Source organism: Acinonyx jubatus, chromosome E1 (assembly GCF_027475565.1).
Source record: "Acinonyx jubatus isolate Ajub_Pintada_27869175 chromosome E1, VMU_Ajub_asm_v1.0, whole genome shotgun sequence".
Classification (NCBI taxonomy): domain Eukaryota; kingdom Metazoa; phylum Chordata; class Mammalia; order Carnivora; family Felidae; genus Acinonyx; species Acinonyx jubatus.
In genome coordinates, this window is record NC_069397.1 from 20361218 (window position 1) to 20388527 (window position 27310).

A 27310-nucleotide genomic window follows, 5' to 3' on the forward strand; every position below is an offset into this window, starting at 1 on the left:
AGAATCCCAATCATATAGTCCAGACATACATCCGAGTTGCTTAATTGCCATCATAAGCATATAGGAGAGCTGGAAGTACTTTGCTTCTCCCAGGATCTCAGAGCCAATGTTTCTCTTGGGAGACAGGGCTCTGGCTTGGGAGCTGCCTTGGTTCATATGCTGTGCTGTTTGGCATGTTTGGATCTCCGAGTCTGGTCCCATTTCATTTTCTGTGTGCTAACTCGTCAGCAGATGCCTCTGTCTGGTTCTAGAGAACCAGGAGCCCATATTTCCAAGATCAAGATTAGAGCCTTGTTTGTCACTGAAATGTCCCATTGGGCACAGTCCATTTTCTCCTGGAAAGCAGGATGCTTCTGTGTACGGGTTCCCACCTGGGAAATGCAGTCAGGAGAGGAAAGCTTGGGTCAGCTCGCTGTGGACTGATGATGGATTCCTGACTGCAGGGCCACCTTACTGGATTGTCCATTCCCATCAGCTCTGAACGCATGCTAAGTAGCTAACTTGTCCTGCTGGTAGGGTGTGAATGGGGAACTTCCTCAAGGCCACTTTGAATTTTCCATGTCATGGCCTCCACAAACAGACATCCACAGTCCTCCTGTTGTTTATTTTCCCTTCCTTTCAAAAACCTACATTCACAATGAGATTGGAAACCACTTTCTGCTAAGGGGTTGCAATGGCTGCCACAGGTATAAATGTCCCTGCCTTTGAACCTGGGTCAGAGCCCTAAGCCAAAGAGGGACAGCCCCAAATTGGCATCTCAAATACCACCCAGCAGGCGTGGGGGCGGGGGGTGGAGGTGAAGTTTCCCAGCATCCCTGAAGCAACGCCCGCTGTCGCCAACCTTCTGTGAGCCCTGGCCAGTCCTGGCGCCTCCCTGAATCCCTGGGTCGCTGCAAGGAGAGGTTGCTGAACGCCTGGGAAGTGTCTGTTGGACTGCAAGATCTCCGATCTGGCCGCTGTGTGGTTTCTCTTTTGTCTCCAATGCAGGACAAATAAGTCTCTGGATAAGGTGGGTGTTGATTGAGGTGAAAGCACCATCTGGGGGAGGAGGCCTCCCTGCTCCTCTTGGCTCTTTGCGAGTTGGCCGAAGTTACCTTCTCTGAGAGGGCCAGGTTGGTGAGCACGGGGCACCCAGCCTGGTGTGGTTTCCCAGGGGATGGACGCGTCCCAGGTCCCCGGTTCGCTAGTGGCTTTCTGCATGGTGGTAGCTCTCCCGTGACACACACCACCCCTTGCCCTGCCTGGAGTAAGAGCGTCAGACTCAGATTGTGAAGACGGAATGACTCAGGGTTGGCATGGAGTGTGAGATGAGTAAGATCTTCAAACTCAAACAGGTTCAAATTTGGACTCTTGTCATTTACTGTGTAAACTTGGACAAGTTCCTTAACCTCTCTGGTCCTTAGCTTTCTCATCTATAAAATCAAGGCTCCTTACTACCTCGTGGGTTGGCGTGTCAATCAAACAAAGTGTGTGTGTGTGTGTGTGTGTGTGTGTGTGTGTGTGTGTGTGTGTGAAATGCCCCGTAGTGTGCCTGGTACTGATTAGCTGATATTAATCCTTCTTTCCCCGAAGCCGGCCATGCCCTGAGGCAGGTGACCCAGATGGCAGCACCTCAGTGACCCTCGCTCTGTCTGAGCAGGAGTCTCTGTTCGTAAGCTCTGGAACTGAGCGGCCAAACATGCTGGAATCACTGCAGTAGGGGGAGTGGCCCAGCCTTGTCCCTGCCCCATCCCTGGTCTGTTTGCAACCTAAAGATGGATCTCTCCACCTCTTATCAGTGTTTCCAGGGTTGATTGCTCAAGCTCACATTCCTCCAGAAAATGGCCCAGGGAGCCTCCTCCAGCTCGTGACGTCTTCCAGATGGAGCATGTGTTCCTGGCACCCAGCCCACCCTGGTGCTTACCCTGACCTGCCTCATTCCAGAAGTTCCTTCTCTCCAGAGGCTCTACTCTGTGCCTGATCTGTAGAAAGTGCACGCACCTGATCTGTCAAAAACAAGACGACTTACAATTCAAAATCCCTGCGTTGCTTTATGACCTGGGACATCTTGGGAAGGTGTCAAAGGAAGAATTTGCGTCAATTTCTTTCTTTCCTTCCTCCACCCTCCTCTACCTCACTTCTAAGCCCTCCTGCCCCACCAAACTTGTCCAGTTTGCTCATCCTGGGAGAGAAGTGTGCTAGAGGCTGGGGCTATGAGCAAAAAGTGCCCTCCCTGTCCTTAAAAAGCAAGAGGGACAAATAAGCAGCTGACTGAACCACAGCTGTGGCAGTGCGGTGATGGAGGGGTGCCTAGCCCGGGACCGATGGGGCACAGAGCAGGGAGATGGGAGTCAGTGAAAAAAACCTGGGGGAAGCAGATGCCCCCGTCAAGACCATCAAGGGGCAGAGAGGTGTTCTAGGCAAACTGGACAACACAGAAAAGGACCAGGAGAGCATGGCTGATTTGAGAAGTGCAGGTGGTTGCGGGGGCTGGAGTGTGGGGTGAACAGGATGTTAGATCACGGAGGACCCTATAGATCCTATTGAGGAGTCAGAGCTTTATTTCTCTGAGCAAAATAGGGACCACAGAAAGGCTTTAAGCAGGGGAGTGACAAGGTCAGATTAGCAATTTAGAAAGAGTCCTTCATACCCTATGACAATAGTCTCAGGCCCATCAATTTGCCTGATGCCACTGAGTACACATTTCCCCCCTGAGTCGGAGAGGCTCACGACCCAATCATGATATAAAACAGGGTGGGCAACTGGTTGGGAAGGAGGAAGAGGGACTAGGCATCAGAGTAGAAAGTGCCAGAGGGAAATACTGCGGTCGTGCCCAGGTCTGCTTCTGGCTGATACGGAACCTGTCTCTGTCAGAAATGCTGATGAGCAGGGCTTTAAGAATTTGTGGCATAACTGGGTCCTCGCTGCTTCATCCATCTGTGTTTTTATCATTCCTACTTTACAGATAAGGAAGCCACAGCCTAGAGAGATAGGTAACTTTCCTCGAGCTAATAAGAATCTGAGCAGGAGGGGCGCCTGGGTGGCTCAGTCAGTTGAGCATCTGACTCTTGGTTTCGGCTCAGGTCATGATCTCACAGTTCTGTGAGTTTGGGCCCCACATTGGGCTCTGTGCTGACAGCACGGAGCCTGCTTGGGATTCTCTCCCTCTCTCTCTGCCCCTTCCCTGCCCTCTCTCTCTCTTTCAAAGTAAACAAACATTAAATTTTTAAAAAAAAAATTCAAGCAGGAACTTCAACTTCCCATTTTGTGTTCTCAACCAACCACTCCCGCCTGCCTGGGGGCGGTGGGTGGGGAAATCCATAATGGGAAGGAAATAACAGATACCAGTGTCGTCCCATTTTCTTCTAGTTTTAATATTGTTCACTTAAAAAGTGATGGTTGTGACCCATAAATTAATTTCATGGCTCACTAATCGGTTACAACCCACAAGATGATAGTACATGGATACTAAAATGAGGGCTGGGGCATGGGTGAGGTATTCTTTCCATCCAACATGACTTAATTTGATCCGTTTTAAGTAAAGTGTGCATGTGCCAGATTAGTGGCAAAAATTTATGGGGCAAAATGGAATAATTAATTTATTACATGATTGATCAGTTCAGGAGTCATCTGTTGAGCATCTACACGATCTAGCAATGAATAAAAATATAATGCCTCTCTTGAGGTGCATATGATCTAAGGTGGAAAGAAACCCATAAAGAGTCATTTTCAATATAATGCAGTAAATGCTAAGTAAGGGAACGCGTGTAATGAGAGCACAGCTCAGGGGCACCTAACCCAGCTCCTGAGAGTTTCCGGAAGGTGGTGATGTCTCAGAATTTTCAAGAAGTAGGTGTTGGCGGGGAGGAGATTGGGTGGGTGGGAGCAGGTGGAGGTGGAGCGGGACAGAGGACCCAGGAAGGGGAGTTGTGCAGGAGGACGTCCTCCTGTGCTCAGGAAATTACTGCCACCAGTGTCTGATGGGAGGAGAGGGTGTTGGGAGATGAGCCAGAAGAACGGGTCGAGGACTAGACTCTGGATTTTTCCTCTGGGTGATAGGGATTTATCGAAAGTTGAAAAAGCTCTTAGTTTTTCTTGGAAAACTACCAAGTGATCTCTGCACCCTCCCCAGCCTTTAATGTTATCCTAATTTGATAGTCGAACAATGGCTCAGCATTGTGTTAATTTGCATTTCCCTGACTACTGGGGAAGTTAGACATTTTTCATGTGTTATTAGCTATTTACTTATTCATGTCGTTTCCCCACTTTTCTCCTGGGATTTTAATATTTTTTTTATCGACTTATATGAGCTCTTTATATATGAAGGATAACAACCCTTTGTCATATTTATTGCATATATTTTCCCCAGCCTTGTCATTTGCCTTTTAGTTTTGTTTAGAATGGCTTCTGACGTCCAGAAGTTTTAAATTTGGTGTAGTCAAATGGATTGATTTTCTTTCCCTTAGTGATTTCTTCCATTGCTTTTATGCTTAGAAAATCCTCTCTCATCCAGAGATCAAATAAATATCGTTGAAATGTTTGAAGCAGCAGATTGCCATGGGTGGGTGATTAATAATAATATTCACAGGTTAGATGTAGTGGTAAAAAAAAAACCCAATTAAACAAACAAACAAACAAAAGCCAAGGCAAAGCAGAAAAACAGTAGAAGAAATTAAACCTTCCTTTATCCACCACAAACCCAGCCCAAGGTTAAGGGTGGGAATAATCAGGGATCAAAGAGACAGAGATAAGGAGAGGCCGGTAGAGTCTTGAAGCACTAACACGACGACGTGGGTCAGGCAGGCAGGAAGTAAGCTACACGTCCCAGGGTAGGATATGAATGAACATGGCATGTTTGGTTAGAATCTGAGATGAAAAGAAACAGTGATGGGAGAGGGGGTTGGAAAGAGAATCAGAAAAAGCCAAGAAAGCTTGCTAAGACGTTAGGACTGTGTTCTAAGAACAATGGAGAACAATCGAAGGTATAATTCAAGTGATCCAAATAACTCTTAATGCCTCATGGAGCCAGTTAGCATAGAGGTTCATTTAAGTAGGCATAGCCTGGCAGTCAAATGACAAATGACCAATGGAAGACCAATGACAAAATTCCATTGACAGTGGCACTGGTCTGCCTCTCTTAGTCCGGACCAGATGGTGAGAAGATATCATCTCTTATCTGTCCCTTTTCCTCTCTTCCTTGTTGCCAGGAAAGAGCCTGGGATCTGGAGGCAGTCAGACCCCAGTTTGGATCCTGACTCTGCCACTCCTTAGCCATGCCCTTTCCCATCTGCCTGCCTCCCTTCCTTCTGCAAATTCCATCAGACACCCATTATGTACCAAGCATTGTCTACGTGCTGGGGACACAGGGCAGAGATAAACCACACAACTGCTGCCCTAATAGAATTATAGGCTAGTGAAGGAAGACAGATGTTAAACAAATGATTGCTTAAATAAATGTAGAGTTAGGGGCACCTGGCTGGCTCAATCTGTGGAGCAGGCTGCTCTTGATCTCGCGGCCATGAGTTCAAGCCCCATGTTGGGTGTGGGGCCTACTTAAAGATTAAACAAAATAAATGTAGAATTTAAAGTTTTTCAAGTATTTTAAGAAGAGAAATAGAATTTTATGAAAGATTATTAGGGATACTGATCTATCAAGATGTCAAGGAAAGCTTCTATTAAAGGGGATCTACTATCTGAAGGATGAGTAGAATTCAGATGTTGAGGAGTGGGGTCACAAAGTCCTTTGGCAGAAGGACAAGAGGTGAGACAAGGCCAGTGTGACTGGAGAGTACACAGAGAGGAAGACAAAGGTGACAATGAGGCAGAAGGTCAAATCATGCCAGTCCTTGTAGGCTATGCAAAAGACCTTGGTCTTTATCTGAAGAACAATGAGAATTCATTCAGATGGTTTGTTCAAAGCTGGTAAAGTTGGAGTGGGGTGGGGCTAGAGAAACAATTAGATTTGTATTTCGAAAAAGTCCTTTGGCTTTCTATGTGGATAATTGATTGGAGGGAGCCAGAGAAGAAAGGGGAGACCCAATGTGATTGCATCACACAAGGCAAGAGAAGATGGCAGCTTGGTCTAGGCAGGGAGAGGGGGATGGAAAGTTAGGGGAGAATAAATAGGACTTGGGTATGGGTTAATAATGTTCATGAAAGATTTCTGGATTTCAGGGTTGCACACCTACATGGGGATCCCTACCCCCATAGACATAGGAAACACCAGAAGAGGATCAAGTTTGGGGAACAGGTTGGGGGTGGGGGAGGTTGAAGCCATGTGCTTTGGACTTGAAGAGTTTGAGGTGCATTTGAGATTTCTGTGTGGAGTTAGGTATAATGACTACATCTCAGAGAAGACTGGAGATTTTTCATTGGTCATTATTGTTCAAGGTATAGCCCTGGATCCGATGCTAGGGAGAGAGAATGGAGTGAAAATAGAAGAGGGCCATGAGGCACTCCAACATCTCATAGGATCTTGGGCCAGTGTGAGGCTCTTGTAGAGTTATTTTGATGGTTAGATGAAATACTATATGCCCCATGCCTGGAACATAGAGGCAATTCAGTAGATGTTAGATACACATCTCCCTTCTCTCCTTTTAACCGCTCTGCTCCCTTTATTTTATGCTTTTCTATCTTCTGGCTCTATGTATTATAGCCAGAGACTTAAACCCGATTCTTCCAACCAGGGATGGCCCCAGGGCACCTGGTATGGACACCAGACAAGCGCTGCTCTCCTCCAAGACCTAGCCCTGGAAAGCCTGCATCTTGAGCGCTCTCTGAAACTCAACTAAGAGACTTGGGGTCCTTTGCTTAGTTGACCAATGACCTGCATTTGGAGAACCAAATTTCTTGGCACACACAGCAACTTGTATCTTAGCATGCTAATCATGCCACCTCACATTTCTAGAACATGTTGTGTATTTTTCAGCGAGTTTTCATAACGATTATCTCAGTTGTTCATCACAGGATTTTTCATTATGAAATGCATTTGCATATTTTATTTACCTCTAATTCCTTCCCCACTGCTAAAACAATAGCGTTTTGAGCAAACGTGCATATGGATGATTTACAAATTCACTCCACTCTCTTTCTCAAGCTTGCTTTCTCTTGTGTTCCCATTTTATTTTTAAATCTTGAGTTTCATCTTCCTTGTCATAAGCCTTCACATGTTTCAGTGCTTCTCAAAATCACCATTCTGTTCTTTCTCTTCCTTTTGGCTTCTGCCCCCACTTGCCTCGTGGAGAACGAGGGCTCTGGCCCCCAGAGTCCATTGTTACGGCACATTCAGAAACGCACGTTTCTGACTCCTCTCCACCTCATTTCTCTCTGAAGCAGGTGCTGTTTATTCTGCATTGAAGCTTCATATTAGCTTTAACGAGAGATTTGTTATGCGAGACAACCTCAGGATCACGCAGCCCCATCCAGGTTCCTCCTTTGCCCCTGGCATCTTTAAGATTCTCTTCTATTTTTTTTTTTCTCAAAGATTCTCTTCTGCTTCTCAGCCTCCCATCACTACTTTTCTCCTCTTATGCAGGACACTTCCCTGCTTTTCTTTTCTGGATTCTTCATCTTCTGCTACCCATGCTTATCCTCTCATTAAACATCTGGAGATTCAAACACCCATGACCTGGTCCTTGACCTTGAAGTGCTCACAGTCCGCAACAGTGGGTCTCAAACCCGATGGCGTATTTGAATCATAATATGAGGCCTTCAATAAAAAATATGAATGCAAGGGGCACCTGGGTGGCTCAGTCGGTTAAGCATCCGACTTCAGCTCGGGTCATGATCTCGTGGTCTGTGAGTTTGAGCCCTGTGTCAGGCTCTGTGCTGACAGCTCAGAGCCTGGAGCCTGCTTCGGATTCTGTGTCTCCCTCTCTTTCCATCCCTCCCCCGCTCATGCTCTGTCTCTCTCTCTCTGTCAAAAATAAATGAACATTAAAAAAAAAATTTTAAAAGTACGAATGCAAAAGCCCTAACCCCAGAGGTCCTGCTTTAATCGGTCTTGAGTGGGGACCTAGGCATCGTTATTTTTTAAAGGACATCCTAATGTGCAGCCAGGGATGAGAACCACTCACTGGCCTAATGGGTAAGACAGATGTATAAACAGGGGCACCTGGGTGGCTTAGTCGGTTAAGCGTCCGACTTCTGCTCAGGTCATGATCTCACGGTCGGTGGGTTCGAGCCCTGAGTCGAGCTCTGTGCTGACAGCTCAGAGCCTGGAGCCTGCTTTGGATTCTGTGTCCCCCTCTCTCTCTGCCCCTCCCTGCTCGCACTCTGTCTCTCTCTCGCAAAAATAAATGAATGTAAAAAATAAAAAGGAAAGATGTGCAAACAAATGATTTTAATATAATGTGAAGGCAGGAGCAAGCACAGAGGCTGGAGGAGAATGGAAGAGAAGCCCCTTATTCAACCTGGGAAGCCAGAAAGCAGGGGTGATTAGTCAGAGCAGATGACTCAGGGCTTCAACCCATCCTAGAGAAGCTTTTCACAGAGCCCTCCCCTCCAGCTTTCCAGTAGGAGAAAAAGTACTGAAATGGCCTATGTTTTCTCTGCTGATCCTCCCTGTCCTAGGGTGGTGCACATTTGGGCCACCTTGATGCTGTGTCTGACCCTCAGCCCCTATGCGCACTTTCCTCTCCAGGTTCTTTCTTTTCTCTTCCCCAGTTGTTTGGCATTTTCTTTGCCTCCGAAGCTCCCACAGACATTTCCCCTGGCCCATTGTCTGGTCCAAAGCTCATTCTGGATCTTGACGCGACAGTTCCCCTACGACGTCCTCTTTGGCCCCGCTGTGATTTCTCTTGTGATGGCTGACCAGTTTGCTGCCATCGCAAGAGATCTGCTGGTGCCCCCCCCACCCCGCCGGCCCCACCCCGCGCCAGCACTGAGGCTGTGCTGCTAGGTAGGGTGGGAGTCAACCACAGCATGGCCTCCAGCTGGCCCCAGCTGCCCACCATCCTTCCGAAACGTGTTGCTGCTTTCTTGGCTGGCCCTCTCCTTTTCCTGGGTCAGCAGTCTGACATTTACTCTGTCTTGAGGCGGTTTCGAGAACTCCGGAACCAGATCCTAAGTCCCTGGAGGCACTATCTTGGTTTTACAGCTTGGCCAGTTCTGGAATTGGCCTGGGAAACCATATTCTTCCCCCACGGCCTGCCCCCCACTCCCACTGAGGCTCACTGTGCTCCCGAAACAGGACTCTACACACGGCTCCGTTGTTCACACTTCCTCACTGGGTCTCGTCTCACTCGGCTGGACAGCAGCCCTCTGATCTCCTCATGTTTCTGCAGAACGTCTGTGCGTGGCCCTATACTCCCACTGCCACCTTGACTTTCTGTCTTAATTACCAGGATTCTGTTAACACAGACTTCTTACTTTGCTTCTTTGATTTTTTTTTTTAAGTGATTTCTGTTTCATTCTCTCACCTTTGCCATTTCTCTCTCTGCTTTTCATTACAGTTGACCTTTGAGCATCAGGGTTTGAATTGCACAGGTCCACCAATATGTGGACTTTTTTACAGTACGGCCCTGTAAATGTATCTTCTCTTCCTTATGATTTTTTAAGTAAGTTTATTTATTTTGAGAGAGAGGGAGAACGTGTGAGTGGGGGAGGGGTAAAGAGAGAGAAGGGGAGAGAGAATTCTAAGCTGACAGCACCAAGCCGGACACGGGGCTTGATCCCATGAACTGCGAGGTCATGACCTGAGCCGAAATCAAGAGTCGGACGCTCAACAGACTGAGCCACCCAGGAGCCCCTCCTTACAATTTCCTTAATGACGTTTCTTTTCTCTAGCTTACTTTATTGTAAGGATACAGTGAAGGATACATCTGGGTGTTAATAGGCTGTTGATGTCATCGGTAAGGCTTCTTCTGGTCAACAGTAGGCTATTGGTAGTTAACGTTTTGGAAAGTTGAAAGTTACACAGGGATTTACGACTATCTGGGGTCATAACCTCTAACCCCTGTCTTGATCGAGGGTCAACTGTATTTACTTCTACAAATGGGATTTCCTAATTTGCTCCTTACAACTTTGGCCTTATTCTTGCCTGTAAGACTGTCTCACATTATCTTTCCAGATGACCCAGCACCATTTGGCTTATGAAAAGGTGAACCAGACTCCCTTGCTGGGAGTCACTGCTGTTCGACTAGCTTCTGACATGATGGGACTTTGTGTACCATCCATGCCCTCTCTGGGGGAACACATCCCACACCCAGCTCACCGGAGTCCACGGGCTTCTTACAACATGCCTGGAAGATGCATAGGGGTAGCAACTGCTATTCCTGTTTTGAAATTAGGAAAATGAGACTTAGCCAGAAGGACACGGAGGCCTAGGAGGGAACCAGCTCCTCAAGCTCATGTGGCTGGTAAGGGAAGAACTGGGGAGAGAATGCATCCTAAGTAATTCCCAGAGCATTACTTGCCCCAGGGCTCTGTACTGGACGCAACCATTGGGTAGCCAGCCGGTGTGAGGGTGAGTGCTGGATCCTGCCCTCAGGAAGTTTCGATAAAATCCCTCTTGGTGTGAGCCTATGACCCTGGCTGACTGGTCTGTTGGGTTAATGTTTCAGAATGGCAGATGAGTCACCGTGTTTCTATTTATTTTTAGGGTGTCAACCACAGGGACTCTGGGAACAAGGTTTAGCAACACCTTCCCTTGTATACTAGATACACAGCATGCAATATTTTCCCACTGTTTTTCTGGTTTGGACATGTTTTTAGTCAAGTGTCTGTGTTCTCTTTGGGTGAGCAGTCTACCAATGAGGCCAAACTCCATCATTCCAGATCACGTGTGTGCATGTTCAAGGGTGGGGGTTTGCTATAGTTCAAGCTGAGGCTAAAAAGGGGATACCTGTGTGGCTGGGTGAGAGACAACATCTCTTCTCCCCTTTCTTGGAGAACATGCAGTATCACTCTCCATAACAGTCTTTGCTCCTGCCCAGGAGGAGCGTCTAGACCGCTGGACAAAGGCTAACATTTATGGGGTCATCTTTTCCTGATGGGTGGGGCTACTGTGATTCGGGATCAAGAGCCAGATTGGCTGCTTCTTCTCTGATTCCCAACTTCAAACAGATTGCTCCTCTTCCACGTCATCTCAGAGGGGAGCACATTTGGTTCAGACCCAGGACTATCTTCTAGAAGGTCCACATCTGTGTAGTTGAGCTGCCCAGTCTCATCTCAGCAGGCAAGCTTTGGACATGTGTATGTGTGTGGTGATATGTTCCAATACCCACATTTGGGAGTCAGAAGTCCTGTGTATTTCCTTGATTACTTTCTGAATTCTCCATCGCAAATGCTAGGAAAGGCTGTGGTTTGGGAGCTGGAATGTACCAGAGTTGATGAATAAACTTGATATTTGCTTCCCATTTGGCTGTGATCTTGTATGCCCACGTCACTGATCTGGGCACCTGTCATCATGGTAAAGGTGTGATGAGAAGTTGAAAAAGCATAAACACTGTGGAAAAGCTCAAAGGTAAACTCCTTTAAGTTCAGAGACACAAGGAATGCTCAGGACAACACAAAAGAGAAGTCATTTAACCCCTAACAGGACTCACCACCACAGCGCTGGGGCAGGCTAACGCTGAGGGAGCCTTAGGAGACGAGGGGCCTTACGTGCACGGGGGCCCAACTGCATGTTGGGAGCTGTTTGAACACCTTACATACAGTATTTCATTTAATCTTCATGACAAATGAAGGACCTCATGAGCCGGATATGATTATTCCCACTGACTTAAGGCTCAGAGAGGTCAAGGCACTGGCCCAAGGCCACAGGGTGACTTAGTAGCAGATTTGGGATGAGAATTAATGTCACTCAAGTCCCATTATAAAAGCCTGGAGCTAGCCCCCGGGAGAATGAAGTGCTCCTCCCTGGAGGGGTTGGCACTGGGGAGGACAGCCCTGTCCCTCAGGCCTCCATGGGCCAGATGGACTGTGGTGTCATCCTATGTAGTGGTCCCTTTCTGAAGTACCCAGAAGAGACAATTTTCTGCTTGGGGATAAAGTTCAGAAGGTGGAACTGGGTGGTGCGGTGCTGGCTGCCTGCCAGCTGTGAACAAGGAACCAGAATACCTGGAATGTGGTATGAGAGCCAAGACAGAGCAAGGCCCCAAGTTCATGTACTTCTAAAATTTTAATTTAATTTAATTTAATTTAATTTAATTTAATTTAAATAGAGTGAGCAGGGGAGAGGGGCAGAGAAGGAGAGAGAATCTTAAGTAGGCTCCACACTCAGCATGGAGCACGACGTGGGACTCAATCTCACAATCCTGGGATCATGAGCTGAGCTGAAATCAGGAGTCGAACGCTCGACTGACTGAGCCACCCAGCGCTCCCTTCATTCATGTACTTTTCTCTGGGTGTTAGGAGGCCTTCATTTTTACGCTTTTAGCGCCATGGAGAACTTGCTGTGGGGAATAAGGACATATCACTCTTCCTTCCCTTCAAGGTAAAACCTCTTGGAGGTTTTCCTTAGTCCTATTCAAACAGAATATGTGCCTAGGGAGACCCTACGAGTGCTGGCACCCTCCTTAAATAGTGCGGTTGGAGAGAGACTCAGGACTTGTGCTCATCCCTGAGGTCTTGACTCAGCTGTCACCTCTTCCTACCTTTGGACTGGGCTGACACCTCTGCGAGAACATCCTCTGTGTTCATTAGTTCTTCCTTAAGGTGCCTTTCAACTGTTGTCTAGTAAGGACAATACTAACACTTATACACTCATACTGTGTGCCCGGTATCAGTACAAGTATTTTGTATTTATTCATTCATTCAATCTTCGCAACATAGGTATAGCATAGGTATCATTATGTTTTGGAAAAAAAAAAAAAGGTTACTTATTTATTCTGAAAGAGAGAGATACAGAGCGAGCAGGGGAGGGGCGGATCCCAAGCAGGCTCCACCCACACGGTCAGCATGGAGCCCCACATGGTCTCCATGACTACATTTCTAGCTTTCCTTGGAGTAAGTGTGGCTATTTGACTATGTTCTGGCTAAGGAGACGTTAGTGGAAAGATCATAGGATGCTTTCCGGAAGACTCCTTTAAAAAGGAAGAATCTGGTCCTTCTCCCTTTCTTCCGTCTTGCTGCCTGGACAGCAGATCTGGTAGGTGGAGCTCAAGCTGTCATCTCAGAACAGGAGAAATCACATCCTCGGAATGACAGAACCTTCACGCTACCCTGAGTTATCTACCTCTGGATTTATTTCTTGTGAGACAGAAGTAAACTTCTGTCTTGTTTAAGCCACTGTTAGTTGGGTTTCCTGTTACTTTCAGTCCAGTCTAATCCTAATTGACAGCATTAAATATGGGTAAGAGCTAAGGTCAATAATTGTTTGTGAATTGACAGTGAGTCCCCAAGAGAAGCCTGGCTTGTCCTCTCTCCATCTCTCAGGTACTGGTGAGAGAGAATCTCGGGTTTTCACAATAAAATGTCCTGAAACCCTGAAATGCCTTCTTGTGCCTTATGGGTCTGGGCAGGTTTGCATCTGGAAAATGGGTTGTGCCTGGAACATGGTTCTCAGGTATGGGGTCTGGGCTCTATTGGCCTTCCTTCTCCAGCCACACAGGGACAAACCAAAGGGGCAGAGCCAGCCTTAGGTTCTGAGCATGGCCTCTGCATCGGCTTTGCCCCACTGAGGTGAGCTGAGGAAGCCCCAGAAAGTCCAGAAGGATCAGTGAGGTGGACTGATTGCCTCTTCTGTTATTCTTGTTGCTGCTACTGGCACGCTTTGAAATTAATTGATGGTTTCCTTTTTTTTTTTTTAATTTGTTCCTCCCTTTGCTTTTTCTGAATTAATTTTTTCATCGTGAAATATTTCAAAGATTAGACAAGAATAGAAAGGAGCATAATGAATACCTATTTACCCACCATTAAGCTTTATCAAATCTTAACATTATGTCATATTTGTATCAGATCTCATTTAAAGAAGTAAAACATTACTGATATAATTGAAGCTTCCTGTATATTACACCCCCCCTTCCCATTCTTCTCCCTCTTCCTCAGAGGTAACTATTACCATGAATCCACTGTTTATCATTCCTATGTATGTCTTTACACTGTTAGTACATGTTTATGCATCCATTAATACAACATAGCATTGTTCAGCAGGGTTTTAAATTTTATATATAAATTGTAGCATACTCCACTTATCATTGGATTTTCCATGGAATAATTCTACCATAATATATTTCTCCATTTTCCTGTTGATGAATATTAAGGATATTTCCTTTCTTTCTTTTTTTAACCCAGACAGTACTGGTGGGACACATTGTGGGAGTTTCCTTAGGGTTAAATTGTTAGAAACTATGCCCCTTAAGTCAAACTATGCACCTGTTTTTGTACGGGGCCAAAAATTAAGGATGGGTTTTATTTACTATTTTTAATTTTAATTAAAAAAATTGACATTTTAGGGGCACCTGGGTGGCTCAGTCGGTTAAGCACACTGACTTCGGCTCAGGTCATGATCTTGTGGTTCGTGGGTTTGAGCCCCACATCGGGCTCTGTGCTGACAGCTCGGAGCCTGGAACCTGCTTCCGATTCTGTGTTTCCCTCTCTCTCTGCCCCTCCCCCCACTCACGCTCTGTCTCTCTCTGTCTCAAAAATAAACATTAAAAAAGTTTTAAAAATGGACATTTTAGCCATTTTGAGGTGTATAGTTTAGTGACACTGAATACATTCACATTTGCCTCTATCCATTTCTGGAACTTTTTATCTTCCCAAACTGAAATTCCATCCCCATTAAACAATAAATAACTCCTTATTCTCCACTCCATCATTCTACTTTCTGACTACGAATTCGACTACTCTGGGCACCTCGTAGGAGTGGAATCATACAGCATTCTTTCTTTTGTTTCTGGCGTATTTCACTCAGCATAATGTCTTCAAGGTTCATCATGTTGTAGCAGAATTCCTTCCTTTTCAAGCTGGATAATATTCCATTGTATGTATATAGCACATTTTGTTTATCCATTCAACCGTGGATGGATGGTTTTTACATTAAAAAATTTTTTTTAAATGTTTATTTATTTTTAAGACAGAAGAGTCAGAGCATGAATGGGGGAGGGGCAGAGAGAGAGAGGGAGACACAGAATCTGAAGCAGGCTCCAGGCTCTGAGCTGTCAGCACAGAGCCCGACGCGGGGCTCGAACTCAGGAACCATGAGATCACGACCTGAGCCGAAGTCTGATGCTTAACCAACTGAGCCACCCAGGCGCCTCAGTTTTTACATTTTTAATGGTTAAAAAATAAGAATATTTTGTGGCACATGAAAATTACACACAATTCAAATTTCAGTGTCCAGAAAAAGTTTTATTGGAACGCAGTCCACAGGCATCCATTAAAGTATTGACTACTGCTGCTTTTCATGCTAAAATGGCAGAGTTGAGTAGTTGGGACAGAGACTGCATAGGCTAGAAAGCCTAAAATATTTACTCTCTGGCCCTTTACAGGAAAAAATTTCTGAACCTTGCTCTATGATATGTAGTCATTTAGAGGTGGAATGGTTGAATGGTAACTATTCTCCTCTTCCTCCTCCTCCCCCTCCTCCTCCTTCTCCTCCCCTTCCTCCCCTCCCCCTCCCCCCTCTCCCCGCCCCCTTCAACAACTGCTTCTACAACTTCTCTTTTTCTTCTCGAAGGGCCCAGATTCTTTGTTTAAATGAAAGCCGGGAAGGGTGCTTCAAAAGCATTGTGTGGTTAGTTATTTGCTGTATGACAAACAACTTTGAAATGTCAATGGCTTATAAGAAGTATTTATTTTGGGCTTATAGGCCTTCATGTTGGCTAGGGTTTGGCTGGTTTGTAGTGGGCTCAGCTCAGCTTGGCTTCTCGCTGTAGTTTGGGTCCAGGTCTTCTCCACGTGCCTCCCTGGGCTTGTAGCTAACTGGGGCAAACTTTTCTCATTGAAAAAGGAAGGGGTTCTAGAGGGTAGGTCCAGTGGCACGAGCACATTGCAAGTCTTTGCTAGTGTCATGCAAGCATCCCAATGGTCCAAGCATGGGGATATACACTCTGTCCACCGTGAAGCCACGGTAAGAATGTGGGTGTACAACGCTCCCACAGGGGAGTGAAGGTCTGAGACCAATAATCCATCTAGCACAGGCATCAACTTTTTTAGCTTCAGAACTTTCTTCAAACAAATCCTTACGTGGAGTTTGAATATATAATATAGACAAGAGCGAAGCTGTTCTGATAGATGTGGGGGGTGGGCTGAATCCTGCCCTCTACTCCCCTGCAGGGCCTCCTGGGATGTCTCTGCAGAGTCTCCCGATGTCATGGACTATCATTTGACAACCACCCGTCTTCTAGGAGATTTCATGAAGCTCTTCCTCCTCCAGGGTCCAGGGATCTGAAGCCATGGTTAAGAAGGAGCAGGCCTTCCTGAAGGTTGGGTCTCAATATGGGATCCAGAAGGGGCACCTCCTAGAAACCAGGTATAGAGGATGCCTTGGGTCACACCTGACTGCCAGCAGAGCCAGACAACGGGTAGCAAACAACCCCGATTTGTTCCACGACTCAGCCCCAACCGGCTGGGTTGCTGCAACTCTCACTCCTTGCCTGCCTCTGACTCAGGTGCAGAAGATTGTTGTCTAATGGAACATCTGGCTCTCAGGTCACAGCGTCCTGTGGGGGGGGGGGGGCATTGTGACGCTTATCATTACTGATTTGCCAGCACAGTCTCGGCGGTGCCTTTTGGGCAAGTAGGCTGTTGCTATTTCTAGAACTGAGCCAAAGGCCAGCCCCTTCCCATGTGGCCTCTCCACTTCCTTGCTATCTGCAGTGGCATCCGCTTTTATTCCTACAGGCAGGTGGAGGCAAGAAGGAGGTGAGTGAGGACTTAGTGTCTACAGAGGCTTTGTCATACACTCACTTGTTCTCTGTGTATTTATTTAGCATCTGTTATGTATCAACATCTGGGTTAGGCAGTGCGCAGATAGTGAGAAACAAGAAAATAGAGCCAGATGCCTGCTGTCTAACCCACTTGCTGGTGAAGACTTGTTTCCCCCAGATGGACAGATTTTCCAGGGTGACTTCTGTATACCTGGTGTCGGCTGGCTGCTTAGACCCACTGCTGCTGTGCCCTCTTCCCAGCCAGAGCAGCCCTCCTGGCATCTGCTACTTTCACCCTCCCTCTTGCTTCCCTGTCTGAACTTAGCACCATGAGCCCTTAGGGCTGCCTTCTTCAGAGGCCAGCCCTGGAGTTGAAATTCTCCCTCTACCCAACCCTGCCCTGAGCCCTGATCTGGCTTGTTCTCAACCCCTTTGCCCAAGACTAGAAGGAAGTGAGCACTTTTAAGGCCAGGTGTTGAATTCTTCTGATGATACAGTTAGATAAAGCTTCTGGAATAACTCCATTACCTTTGTAAAAATTAGCTTCCTTTGATGAGGAAACTGAGTGATGACTAAAGCTACCTTTTCTGGAGAAAGGAAAGATTATTCAGGAGAGGGGCAAGCTCCCACTTCTTTTCTTTAAAAAAAATTTTTTTTTTAATGTTTATTTTTGAGAGAGAGAGAGCAAGCGAGAGAGAGCGAGCACAAGCAGGGGAAGGGCAGAGAGAGAAGGAGACATAGAATCTGAAACAGGCTCCAGGCTCTGAGTTGTCAGCTTAGAGCACGACACAGGGCTCGAACTCACGAACTGTGAGATTGTGACCTGAACGGAAGTCTGACACTTAACTGACTGAGCCACCCATGTGTTCCCCTTTTCTTTCCTTTCCTTTCCTTTCCTTTCCTTTCCTTTCCTTTCCTTTCCTTTCCTTTCCTTTCCTTTCCTTTCCTTTCCTTTCTTCTCCTCTCCTCTCCTCTCCTCTCCTCTCCTCTCCTCCTCTCTTCCCTCCCCCCTCCCCTCCCCTCCCCTCTCCTTTTCATTTCTTTTTTCAGAGACAGAGAGAGAAATGCAGATAGAGAGTGAGAGAGAATCTTAAGCAGGCTCCACACTCAGAATGGAGCCTGAGGCGGGGCTGGATCTCACACCCATGAGATCATGATCTGAGACAAAATCAAGAGTCGGATGCTTAAATGACCGAGCCACCTAGGCACCCTGCAAATTTCCACTTCTTATTTAGAATGTCTAAGGAACCATGGGCACCTGGCTGGCTCAGTTGGTAGAGTATGTGACTCTTGATCTCGGGGTTGTGAGTTCAAGCCCCACGTTGGGGACAGTAATTACTTTAAATTAAAAGAATGTTTAAGAAACCAGAACCAGATATCTATTGCCTGCATCTTTATGGGTGCCGACTGTCGCCTTCTATCTATCTCCTCTGTTTTCCTGTCTTCCTGTTTGTCTCTTCTGCCAAGCCTGACTCTGCACTCCCAGGAACAGAAATACACACCCAGGAGTTCATGACGGCCTTTCAGTCCCATGAACTCCGTACTTGTTTGCAGGGCTGTTTTAAGCAGTGTGGGGTCTGAACTCAGCTGTTGTCCCCACATGGGAGCCTTTACAAGACAGTAGTGACCTGGATTTTAGATATAGTGGAACTACATAGGCTCTGATCATTCCTTGGGAGCAGTGTCTCCTTGTTTTGTTTGTTTGTTTGTTTGTTTGTTTAAGTAGGCTCCACACTCAACACGGAGCCCAACCCCAGGGCTTGAACTCACGACCCTGAGATCAAGACCTGAGTTGAGTTAAAGAGTGGGACGCTTAACCGACTGAGGCCCCCAGCACCCCTCCTTGTATTTTGGATGTTTGGTGTTTGATGGTTAGCCATGGGACTTGGCATTTCACAATGTTAGGTCTCTGTGCAGCTTAACTTATCTACATTCTTGTTGACCCTTAATCAGTAAAGATGGTCTTGGCTTACCCACAGGACAGAGTTTGATTTATCGGATTGCTTTCTTTACTGAGGCTCAGGGGTAGGGCAATGCCTCCCCTCCCTTTTTTATTCAAGTATAATTAGTTCCAAATGCACAATATAATGATTCAGCAGTTCTGTACATTACTCAGTGCTCATCGGATGCCTTCCCCACTTTATATGGTCAAGAGCAGTCATCTTAACCTCTCTGACTCGCTTGTTCTTTGGCATGCGGGGGAGGGAGGGAGAAGATGCTGCGGTTTAAAAAACACAAGAGTATATGCTTCATCCTCCAGATCTTCACCCTGATTAAATGCCCAACGTTAGCTTTTCCATGTATATAGGGATGCGAGTGTGTGTGTGTGTGTGTGTGTGTGTAAGTGGGAGGGTAGCATAGGCCACCAAGCACCTTTTTCATGGAACCATAGAAGGTTTGACAATGTTTGTGATTTTTCATTAAAATCTTGAATAAGAATGTAAGTAAGCCAAGGCAGGTAATACATGGCTCTTAGCACGTAATAACAAGAGGTAACATTTGTTAAGCACTTACTGGATGCTTTCCCTTATGTGAAATGCACAAGGCTTCTAATTGATTGCATTATTATCATCCTTATTGACAAGTGGGTCACTCAATTGGGAATGGCAGAAGAGGGGCTTGACTTCAGGTCAGACTTGGCATCAAAGCTCTGTAAACTCTACCCCTTATTGGTTGAGCTGTTGAAATGATTCTTCCATTGGAAACTTTTTTTCCTTCCTGACAGAAATGTTTCTCTTAGGATGGGTCAGAGGCCCAAATACAGGCCTGTGGATCACCAAAACCCAAGAGCTTTCCACTCCTGACTCCCTGCAAAGCCCAAGATTCATAGCTACCTCTTGGAAAGTTTTGAAAAAAGAGGATTTTCTTGTCTCAAAGTTCCCTCTGGCCCGGAGGCTGTTGAATGAGGACTCTTTTCAGTAAGTCATAATTCCCTTGAACTTCTCCCCCTGCTAATCCATTATGATGTTTATTTTTTCAAAGACCAATGTTTATTAGGCACCAACTATGTATAAGGTCATTCCCCCTTTCTCCTCACACCAGCGTAGGAATGGTGAAGTAGGTATAATTATCCTTATATTATAGTTGAAGAAATGGAGACGAGGACGCTCTCAATTTTGCGAATGGTGAGTGAAAACACCATAAGCCAAGTCACCAGGTGGGTGATTAGGAAGCATAGCTAGAGGATGATAGTGTTAGGAGGGGCTGTGCCGATCATCAGACCACACCAAAATCTCTTATTTCAAGGGTCAGGAAACTGAATGCAGCCTAGAGATGAAATGTCCGGCATCACACAGAACGTAGGAGCACAGGGGGAACGAGACCGAGGCTGCTTTATGCTGTATATAAATAAGACTGTTTTGAGCTCAGCACTACTGACATTTTGGGCTGAATAATTCTTTGTTTTCGGGGGCTGCCTTGTGCATTGTAGGATGTTCAGCAGTATCCCTTATTTCTACTCGCTCAACTCCAGTAGCATGCCAGTTGTGGTAACCAAAAATGTCTTCTGTCATTACTAAGTGTCCTCTGGGGGACAAAACCACTCTCCCAGTTGAAGGCCACTTCAGGCCCATTGAATAGCAAGAAACTGGAGCTTCTTCCCTTGCAGTTTGGAAGAGAAATTGTTTTGGGGGCACTAGGGGGACAAAATCTTTCCTCCCAGCCCAATCGTCCAGCACCTTTGGGGTCTCTGCTGGGGTCTCTGAACTCAGCCCAGAGAGAACAGCATTCAGAGAGCTAGGTTCAGGGAAAGTGTCAGAGGGGACACAGAATGAAAGCCAGACCTTCTGAGGGGTACATGTTATTCTCTCCATTTCCAAGATGAAGATGTAGATGTTCAGAGGGTTGAACACAACCATCGAATCAAGTACGATCTCTCTTCCACATGCCATAGGGAGCCCCATATGATACCCAGGCTGACTGTTCATTAGTATGTGCTCTGGGCCCATGAACAAATAGGTCAGGGAGCTCCTCTTGTGTATTCTTCATCAATTACAGTAGGAGTGTATTACTATGAAGTTGTGCTCTGGAAAGATAGATCTCGTCTCTTACTTGCTGTGGGCCCTGGGGCGGTTGGTTTTCCGTTGGGGATTGCTGTCCTCACATTGACAAGATGTGGATGTCAGACTGCACCACCGATGAGCAGTCTTTTTGCTCTCCCCATCCACTTCCCCACGTTCCCAATCTTGACACTCAAACCTGTAACGGTATTTATAGGTTGAATTAATTTTAATTAAAGACGAGAGTAGCTTTATGGAGGAATATGTATAATCTTAAATTTTTTTTAATGTTTATTATTTTTGAGAGAGAGAGAGAGAGACAGAGAGCAAGCAGGGAAGGGGTAGAGAGAGAGGGAGACACAGAATTGGAAGCAGGCTTCAGGCCCCAAGCTGTCAGCACAGAGCCCGATGCGGGGCTCGAACACACAGACTTTGAGATCATGACCCGAGCTGGAGATGGCCGCCCAACTGACTGAGCCACCCAGGCACCCCAGGAATATGTATATTCTTAAAACTCAGATTAACCTATTTCATTGACAGGAAAGATGTCAATAAAAATGCCCCTTTAAAGACACTAACATGCTAATAACTGGGCCTTTTTGAGAAGCAGCAACATGGAAGCAGATTTCTAACCATTTATCTTAAAATTACATCATGAGCCCTATGGCCAAGTGAGACAGGCCACAGGTTAAGCATTGCTGGGCGTGGTCTCAGTAGTCTCTTAGGGCTGATGTGCATTTATGGTTGTTGTGTGCAAGGATAGCGCCCCCTGGTGTAAATCCTTAAGCTCCACCAAAGCTGAAATTTGTCCAGTTGCTTGCACAGAAAAGGGTGGAGGGGCTTTGGGACAAGACCAAAGTTGGTTTATCAAGAGAGTAACCAGAGAATCACATTTTTGGAAGCTTCCAGGAGGCAGTGATGTCTTTGCCATCAAAGAACATGGGTTTTGGAGTCAGACTTGGCTTTCAAATCACTGCTTCAAGGCTGTACGCACTTGGGGAAGCTACTTCTTTCAGTCTCATTTTCTGTACCTGTGAAGCTGAGATAATTAATACCCCCATCTCAGGTTTGTTTTAGGAGTGAAGGAAGGAAGTGGGGGTTGGAAGAGTGACTGAAGATGAAGCTGGAAAGGTAGAACCTGATCATGAAGAGTTTATGTACCATGGCCAAGAGTTTGAATCTGACTCCAAGAGCAAGGGAACCAGAGGAAGCCTGCAGGCAAAAGTGACATGATGGTATTTGTGTGTTGGAAAGATAACTGGTGGCAACAAAGACAGTGGAGAAGGTCTGTGACTTTGGTGGTGGTGATGGAGCTGGACTAGATGGGAAAGCCATTTTGGAAGAAATGATGCAATATGGCGACTAATGAGATGGGAAGGGAGAGGGTGCTGTCAGAAAAGGCAACACGCATATGTACAGCTGTTAACGTGCTTTCCCATAAACGTACTTACCTGACTCTCATAATAGTTTTCTGAGCAAGATATTATAATCATTATCATTTTATATGTAAGGAAACTGATAGGGAGGTTAAGCCAAAGGCTATATATGTAGTGAGTGGTCAAATCAGAACACAGGCCATCGGTTCCCAATTCTGCCTCTGTCTCTTAGGTCACACTGCCTCTCAAGGTTCAGTGGGCAGTCCCTGCAGAGTGGGAAGCAGTCTGGGACCAGGGGTGGACGTGTGCCGGGCCCCCAGGTTGTACAATCTCCCCGGTTGCTAGGAGTCTCTGATAATTAGAGTCCCCAGGTTGCTAGGAGACCTGGGTTGCTAGGAGTCTCAGTTTATTATAGGTCTTGGGTTGTTAGAAGCCGCAGGTTATTCAATTTTTCAATTTATTAAAGGCTTCATGGTTCTCAAAGGCCCCAAGTTATTAGAATCATCAGTTATTAGGGGCCCCAGGCTCTTAGGGCTCTAAGCTCTTGAAATCATTGGGCTGTTATCCCACCCTGGTTGCTAGGAATCTTAGGATTTTAGAGGCCTTCAGTTTGTAGAGGCTTTAAGCTTTTGAAGGTGTCACTTTGCTGGAAGCCTCACTTTTCAACATCTCCAGCTTGTGATGGGTCCCAAAGTGGTAAGGACCCGAGCGCAGATTTTTCGGTCCTGTGGCTTCCCAAAGTCATGAGCCAAGCACGTGGATTTCTTCTTCCCATTCAGCCTCTTTCGGTCTGCTCAGATGATAGTGTAACTGCAGCTTTGGGTTTTCCTCCGGGGGTTTCATCCTGGGTGACCTCCTTCAGCCCCACAGCTGCATGGACCTGATTCATTCTGCTTGGGGTTCTAACCACTTAGGCACTGGTTGGAAGGCCTTTAGAACAGAAACTTGGTGCGATTTCTAGATAAGCCAGATATTGAAGCACACTTGGGTTATGCTTCTAACATTCACCCTCTAGCTAGTCGGTTTTAAGTAATCTTAAATTAGACTTTGTGAAAAATTCCAGAGTTGATTGCCCCTTTATTTCCCATTATTTTACTAGCTTGGTCAGAACCAGTGAAACTAGCCTGTGCATTTTTCCTTTTGAAAACACTTTTTATTATCAAATAATTAGAGACTCACTGAAAGTTGCAGAAATAGTAGAGAGAGATCCCTTATACCCTTCATTCAGTTTCCCCCCATGGTTACATCCTCTATAACTATAGTATACTATCAAAATCGGGACATCCACTTTGCCACAATGTGCGTGTGTCATCCTATGTCACTTTATTCAAAAATACTTTTTAATGTTTATTCATTTTTGAGAGACAGACACAGAGCACGAGTGGGGGAGGGGCAGAGAGAGAGGGAGACACAGACTCTGAAGCAGCTCCAGGCTCCGAGCTGTCGGCACAGAGCCGGACGCAGGGCTTGAACCCACAAAGTGCGAGATCATGACCTGCTCTGAAGTCTGTCGCTCAACCAAGTGAGCCACTTTGCACCCTGTCTTATGTCACTTTATAATGCGTACATTTGTGTACCCACCATCCCAATCAAGAGAGAGAACACAGCATCTTTATAGTCTCATCCATTTCTCTCCCTCCCCAACCAGTGTGTTTTTAAATGTACTCGCCTAACTGCTATTTGGTGCCTTCTGGGTGCCTCAGCCATTAATAGTTAAGGAAATACAGAGATAAACAGAACATACTCCTCATTCTGGAAGAGCTGGCAGACAGGGCTACCGTCAAGCACACTGTCAATTACAATGTAATGTGGTGGTCTATGATAAAGAGAGAAAAGGTGCTGGGGCAGGAAAACAAATTGCAGGGTTCAGGAGGTAGAGTGTGTTGGGTTAGCACTTCCTGCAAAAGTCGCAATGCAAGACCGGTTTTGAAGGATGAAATGGAACTCTCTGGTGCCCAGGGGGAGAGATTTTTGGCCGATGAGTTTGGGGAAGAGTTGGTGGAAGCCTGTGGAAGCCCACAGGCTGGGGGTGGGGGCGGGCTGTGCAGGGCGCTGAGGCTGGAGAAGTGGAGAGAGAGGTCAGACCGCCGAGGACCATCTGGCTGCTGCACTGAGTCACCAAAGGTCTCGTAGAGAGTCCTAAAGGTAAAGTCCTAAAGGTCACGTAGAGAGACCATTAGGAAATCATCGCAGTCCCAGAGAAGTCAGGCTGAGCACCGGCCAGAGTGGCAGGAACCGAGATGGAGACGCATTTTTGACCTCTGGGGGCCATCAGGATGAGGAGGGAGAGTGTGACAGGAATGAACAAGCACTTCTGTGAAGACGGATGTCTTCCCTTTTCCTTTGGGCGGTGTTGGTTTCCCTGAGAGCAAATCACTGCGATGTAAGTCCCAGAAGATGAATGTTAGTAGAGTAATTCCTTGCTCATCCAGAGATCTTGTGACTTCAGCGAGGGCCAACACAGCACAGACTTGGATGAGGAAAAGGCCTCTGATCGGTTAAAACAAGCTTCCTGCTTTTACTTTGCAGCATCATTTGGTGCCTTTACTCGGAGCTCATTTTGACAATTCAGGTGCACTTCCCAAAAGAACAGTTACTCGGTTTCCTCTCCCCAAAATACTAATCATTAGAAACCACCTTTTCATTGAGTCTGCTTGGTGCCAGGTCCTGTATAAGATGCTTTGCATGTTATATCATTAATCCTCTCAGCCCCGTGAGTGGCCGTTCTTTTGACTTTATAGGTGAAGATGTTGAGGGGCAGTGAGGCTAAGTACCCTGCCGAGGTCACAGGGCTAGTAAGTTTTGTAATATCAGAACCCCAGCCGAGGTCTGCTGCTCTCAGCCAGCTGCCCTGTGCTGTAGAAGCCACGAACCGTAAAAGGGGTGGGCAGGAGGTCAGCAGTAGTGGCACCAGGGCAAGGGAGGGAATAACGTTAACTGAGGAACCTGACAACTGTTACGTGATTTTCTACAAACCTCACACAAGGAGGGGATCAGTCAGGGTTCCCCAGAGGAACAGAACTAGTAGGATGTATATATCTATATCTACATATCCGTAAAAATGTTTGGTTACAATGGTGACCGCACACACACACACACACACACACACACACCTTTAAAAAATTATGATAAGGCTTATGCAATTATGGAGGCAAGCAAGTCCCAGGATCTGTGGGGTGAGTTGGTAAGCTGAAGACCCAAGAGAAGCAATGATGTAGTTCCGGTCCAAAGGCTGGCAGGCTTGAGGCACAGGAAGACCTGATATTTCAGTTTGATTCCATAGGCAGGAAAAAGGCTGATATCTGTGTTTGAACGCAGGCAGGGGGGTTACCTCTTATGCAGGGAGATTCAATCCTTTTGTTCTATTCAGGTCTTCCACTGATAGGATGAGGCCCACCCACATTAGGGAGGACAATCTCCTTTACTACATTTATCTGATTTAAATGTTAATTTCCACTGGGTGTTGTATGGAAACCAATTTGACAATAGATTATGTTTTAAAAAAAAGAAAATAAATAAATGTTAATTTCATCTAATGCGCAGTATAGTGAATATGGACAGTAATATTGTATTATAATACTCAAACTTGCCAGGAGATTGGAACTCCATTATTCCAATCACTAGAAATAAATAATTATGTATCACGGTGGCTAATTATTACCACCATGGCAATCATGTGACAATGTATAAATGTATGAAATTAACAGGTTGTGCACTTTAACCGTATACAACGTTACATGTCAAATATATTGCAATAAAAAAAATGTTAGTCTCATCCAGAAACACCCTCACAGATACACAGATAATATTTGACCAAATATCTGGGCACCCTGTGCCCCAGTTAAGTAGACACATAAAATTAACCATTATACGAAGGAAGACAGAATAAAGGAGACACAAAACTAAAAGAATATGCTGGTGTGAGACTAGTTAGTGTAGGGTTGGTGACTTTATATGCCTAAGAACTCCTGATAACCATATCTTGCAATTACACTATGTACTGTGATCGGTGGTGAAAAAAACAGAAACATCACTTACGGAGAAGAGGTGAATTCTGTTTTTGATGTGCTAGGTTTGGATGGACCAAGTGAACAGGTCTTTCCCTAGGGGCTCCAGCTTCTCCCTATGTGTGGCCAGAGGAGGACTTGTTTTTTCCATGTCCGCAGTGTCCCTGGCACACTCTTTTGGGACCAGTTTCAGTGCTCTCCTGAGAGAGTACCCTGGGCTAAAAGGTTTCTGAATCAATTGACTAGGTGATTTTCATTTCTTCATTTCTTTACCTAGAATTTAAAAAATCTTGTTCTTCAGACACATGAAAAAATGCTCGACGTCATTCATCATCAGGGAAATACAAATCAAAACCACAATGAGATACCACCTCACACCTGTCAGAATGGCTCACATTAACCACTCAGGCAACAACAGATGTTGGTGAGGATGCGGAGAAAGAGGATCTCTTTTGTATTGCTGGTGGGAATGCAAACTGGTGCAGCCACTCTGGAAAACAGTATGGAAGTTCCTAAAAAATTAAAAATAGAACTACCCTGTGACCCAGCAATTGCACTAGTAGGTATTTATCCAAAGGACACAGATGTGCTGTTTCGAAGGGACACACGCACCCCAATGTTTATAGCAGCACTGTCAACAATAACCAAAGTATGGAAAGAGCCCAAATGTCCACCAATGGATGAATGGATAAAGGAGATGTGGTATATATATATATATATATATACACACACATACAATGTATACATACAATTGTATACATACAATGGAGTATTACTCGGCAACACAAAAGAATGAAATCTTGCCATTGGCAACGGCGTGGATGGAACTGGAGGGTATTATGCTAAGTGAAATTAGTAAGAGAAAGACAAATGTCATATGACTTCACTCATATGAGGATTTTAAGATACAAAACAGATATATATAAGGGAAGGGAAGCAAAAGTAATATAAAAACAAGAAGGGGGACAAAACATAAAAGACTCTTAAATATGGAGAACAAACAGAGAGTTACTGGAGGGGGTGTGGGAGGGGAGATGGGCTAAATAGGTAAGGGCCATTAAGGAATCTACTCCTGAAATCATTGTTGCACCATATGCTAACTAACTTGGATGTAAATTAAACAACAAATAAATTTA

The 27310-nt window shown here is 45.8% G+C and overlaps 1 protein-coding gene and 1 long non-coding RNA gene across 4 annotated transcripts in view; one reads left to right on the forward strand and one right to left on the reverse strand.

The window, feature by feature from the left end:
• Nucleotides 1-42: 42 nt before the first annotated feature.
• The window catches only part of SPACA3 (sperm acrosome associated 3), a 37746-nt gene continuing 10478 nt past the window's right edge, over nucleotides 43-27310 (forward strand). The window contains exons 1-2 of one of the 3 annotated variants that reach the window (XM_027034399.2): nucleotides 16638-16788; nucleotides 19534-19711. Coding sequence is in view for 1 of the 3 variants with exons in the window: in XM_053211823.1 (XP_053067798.1) it covers nucleotides 19521-19711 (191 nt within the window). In the remaining 2 variants the exon portion in view is untranslated. Of the gene's footprint in view, nucleotides 1010-16637; nucleotides 16789-19518; nucleotides 19712-27310 lie in introns of those variants that run through there. The other 2 variants (XM_053211823.1, XM_027034401.2) reach the window with 2 other exon arrangements.
• On the reverse strand, nucleotides 15585-22711 carry LOC128313394 (uncharacterized). The gene is made up of 3 exons (XR_008294050.1): nucleotides 22243-22711; nucleotides 20844-20990; nucleotides 15585-16761 (listed from the first exon to the last, which is right to left on the reverse strand). It is a non-coding gene; the product is annotated as an uncharacterized LOC128313394 (long non-coding RNA).